Consider the following 4,139-nt stretch of genomic DNA (forward strand, 5'->3'; position numbering starts at 1 on the left):
CCCCATCCCCACTAAACAAAAGCAGTTAAAATAATTTGTTTTCGTTTGTGTCTTCAGTACTTTCAGTACTTTGATTTTGTTCTGTACATTATCATACATGTATTTCTCAAAGGAGTCTTCTCAATGGGAAACCTTGATATTCTTCTCTATACATTACCATACTTTTCAAAGGAGTCTTCTTTGTGAGAAACTTTGATTTTCTGCTCTGTTCATTACCATATTTCTCAAAAGAGCCTTCTCTATGGGAAACCTTGATTTTCTTCTCTATCATAACCATGTTTCTCAAAGGAGTCTTCTTTGTGAGAAACTTCGATTTTCTGCTCTGTACAATGCCATATTTCTCAAATGAGCCTTCTCTATGGGAAACCTTAATTTTCTTCTCTATCATAACCATGTTTCTCAAAGGAGTCTTCTTTGTGAGAAACTTCGATTTTCTTCTTTGTACATTACCATAAGTGAGAATTATCAAGACTTCTTATCCGTTGAGATACCCCTGTCCACTGAACATTCTCATGACTCATTCTAGATTCTATTATTCCTGTATCTTAAAATATTTGCTTTTTCAAAAAATTAAAAAGATGAACACGAAAATAATAAAAAGAATGGGTTTCCGGGATTATATTTTTTTATTTGTCACATGATGTCAATAAGTAATCAACAAATAAATAGGTTTCCTTCAAACTACTTCCTGTCGATAACTGGAGAGCCCAGGCTACTGATATATTTAGGGTATGCTGGGATGAAGGGCTACCAAGTTTGTTCAAATAAATGACCGTGACCTCCCTTTAAGGTCAATGGAGTCAAATATGCTAAAAGTCTTTAAATAGCTTTTTTTTATTGATAAACAAAAGCCCCCACATACCTAATATTTGGTCAGTAGCGTGTTGGGATGAAGGGCTACCAAGTCTGTTCAAATAGATGACATTGACTTTCATTCAAGGTTACAGGGGTCAAATGTGCTTAAATCTTTAAACGACTTCTTCTTGATAACCAAAAAGCTCAGAGACCCAATATTAGGTCTGTAGCATGCTAGGATGAAGGGCTAACAAGAAACTTCAAATGGATGACCTTGGCATTCATTCAAGATCACAGGGGTTTAATATGCCAAAATGTTTAAATAATATCTTCTTGATAACCAAGAGGCCCAGATACCTGATATTGCGTTTGTAGCATTCTGAGGTAAAGCGCTATAAAAATTGTTCAAATAGATGACACTGGCCTTCATTCAAGGTCACAGGGGTCAATTATGCTGAAATCTTTAAACAACTTCTTCTTTATAACTAAGTGCCCAAAGACCTGATATTTGGTTTGTAGCATGCTGGGATGAAGGGGTACCAAGTTTGATAAAAGGGATGACCTTGACCTTCATTCAAGGTGACATGGGTCAAATATGTTTAAATATAACCAATCTGAGGCGACCGTTAAGGCCTATGGTCCTCTTGTTTGTATAGCTATAAGCAGTAACGTCTTTGAATATATCCCTGCAATAATGTAGATGATAATAATCAAGAAAAAACCTGCGTTTTACTACTACGTCTCGAATACAATTTTACACAGACTGCAGACTAAGTCTCAAGGAGAACTTCCGTTACTCTGGTTTCTGCTCTTCGAGATTCGTAGTTGGTGCCGTAAGTTGCCTTAACTCGCCTCGTCAATAATAACGCCGACCCTACCACAAGTACTAACAGTATACTCTCAGCAAGAAAGAGGTAGCAAAACCACATGTTGGAGTAGTTGTCCATCAGGACACCTAGAATTAACGGATTGCTGGCCGAGCTTGCTGTGCAAAACACTAGAAATATAGAGGCAATTCGACCAGTCACAGGTAAGAAAACTTCGTCTGTCCAAGAGAATACACAAGCGAGAATGGGAGCTTTGGCATATCCAAAACCCAAAGACACAATCCACATGCCCATGCTCGAGTTGTGTAGAACACTTATATAAAGTCCAATGAACACTGCCAGTGTTAATATGCTGTGAAAACCCACGAGTTTTATTGGAGATATAAGCTGAACTAGAAAAATGGCAATGAATCTGCCAGCAACGGCCACGAAACTGCTGACTGATGTTAACAGTGCGCCCTGAGCTTTTGTCCAATCAAACATTTTAACACAAAATACTGTAAGAAATGCGATCCAAGTATCGTCTATACCAGTAAGCAAAGCCTGTATTCCCGCCATATGTAATATGGCCTGAACCTGCAGAGACAAAGGCAGCCTCGATTTGGCTGGAGTTGTAGTTAAGGTTTCTCTCTGGGTTGTTTTATGGCGTCTGTCGAATACGAAGTAAAACGTTAGCTGCATTGCGCAGACAAATAGACTTACTGCACCTCCAATAATAAATGCTTTGTACAAATCCGGACTCCGAACAAATGTAGTTTCTTCAGAACTTAGACTGTCATTCCTGGCTTGAGACGATCGATTTTGTAATGATACAGTTTCATTTCGAATGAACGAGTTACTTTCCAGAGTTGTTTCATTTAGTTGCTCAAGAGCATTTTCCATTTCGACGTTTGGTGGAGTGTTCATAAATACGATTGCTACAAGTGGCGCCACGGAGATTCCAAATGAGTACATAAACTGTAGGCCTTGCATAAACGGTTTACCATTTTTACCCCAAATACGCTGAACTTCGACATTTGCGACTGAAAAAATAGGAGTGAGAACATTTTTATTAAAACATTGTATCAACGCATATTTATAAGTCCCCCACTGGTGTCGGGGATTATCTCCTACACTTTATAACACTGCCACTTCATGTTTGGGACAAGAGTTAACCTAAATGATTCGGTTTGTCGCGTACCAAAAGTAGGTCACTCTGACCTACATGCTGATTTTTGACCTACATCAAAGGAATGGTTACCCGGACCATATCTTCTACACTTTATAACACCAAAAGTCTTATCTACCTTGTGACCTTTGACCTACATTAAAGACAGACTTCAGAACTACTGCAATGGAGCCCATGGACACGAAAAACATCCAGATTATTTCATCCATCTAGATATTCAGTTTTCATACAGTGTGATCAAATTAGTAACATTGCCTATTTGGATTTATCTTTATTCCTGATTTACGAAGATTAAAATGAAAAAGCAAATTGAATGATCGTGACAGAACGATAGGTGAAAGCACCAAACTTATTTATTTTCTCTTCAGTTGTAACTTCTATAATTATTCATAAGTTTATCTTTAACCCCGCATCTACAGATTTTAAAGATATATGTTATACTTACTTGCGTCGGTAGCGCCTACCATCGCCCCAAGGAAGAAGAACGCCATGATCATCAGCCAATATAATGAACACCAAGGTATGGCAATGGTTGTGCATGCCAGTATGAACTTGACTATGGACAACAGAAGCGATCGTTTGAATTTATCAAACAAATATCCACTGACAATGGCGCTCAACATATAACCTATATATAGGGTGGTGAAAAAACTCGAGCCGCCCTCAAGTCCTACACCGCTGATGGCCTGTAGATCGAGGAACGACGGGCCAACGGGACCTTTTGCAAAACTCTGGAATATAAACAAACAAAATTCAATTTCGCAAAAATTATAGTATTAATTCGAACTAATGATTTAAAATTATTTCTCCGTTTATGTTGGATGTGGTGGTTTATTGGTGCCATTTCGTTGTTTCGCTTCAATAAAAGCGACAATTATAGTCTTTTCGCCGCGCTTGAACGAAATAACGAAACATGTAACGTCAAATTACGAAATGAATGAAGTCGCTTTTTGTTTCGCTGTTTATCGTGTTTCGCCACGGTAATCATCGTTATTTCGATCCATGTTGCGAAAAGACGATAATATTTGTTCTTTTCGCGCGGCGGGTTGCCTGTAAATATAGCATAGTATAAGTGATGCACGGGAGACAAAAAGAAGGAAAACCCAGACAAGCCATCATTTAGTATTAATCATGATGTCAATTCTTATATTTAGACGAACCAGTAACTACCAGAGAGACACGTAATCTATTCTAGTTTTTAAGCGCATTTTTTTTAGTAATTGTTTTGTCAATTGTTATCCCAGCTCTTCAAAACCTCTGAAAATGTGCCATACACATTATGATAGGTCTAAATACATACAGATTCAACACATTATCATGTCCCTGCTCTATACACACGAAGATAGCTA

The 4,139-nt window shown here is 38.0% G+C and overlaps 1 protein-coding gene across 1 annotated transcript; it reads right to left on the reverse strand.

The window, feature by feature from the left end:
- Nucleotides 1-1,074: 1,074 nt before the first annotated feature.
- On the reverse strand, nucleotides 1,075-3,366 carry LOC117321273 (sodium-dependent glucose transporter 1C-like). Its single transcript, XM_033875748.1, has 2 exons — nucleotides 3,236-3,366; nucleotides 1,075-2,644 (listed from the first exon to the last, which is right to left on the reverse strand). Exons 1-2 carry the CDS (start codon nucleotides 3,285-3,287, stop codon nucleotides 1,566-1,568), a joined length of 1,131 nt encoding a protein of 376 aa, XP_033731639.1. The 5' UTR covers nucleotides 3,288-3,366; the 3' UTR covers nucleotides 1,075-1,565.
- Between the last annotated feature and the right edge of the window lie 773 nt (nucleotides 3,367-4,139).

Source organism: Pecten maximus, unplaced genomic scaffold (assembly GCF_902652985.1).
Source record: "Pecten maximus unplaced genomic scaffold, xPecMax1.1, whole genome shotgun sequence".
Taxonomy (NCBI): domain Eukaryota; kingdom Metazoa; phylum Mollusca; class Bivalvia; order Pectinida; family Pectinidae; genus Pecten; species Pecten maximus.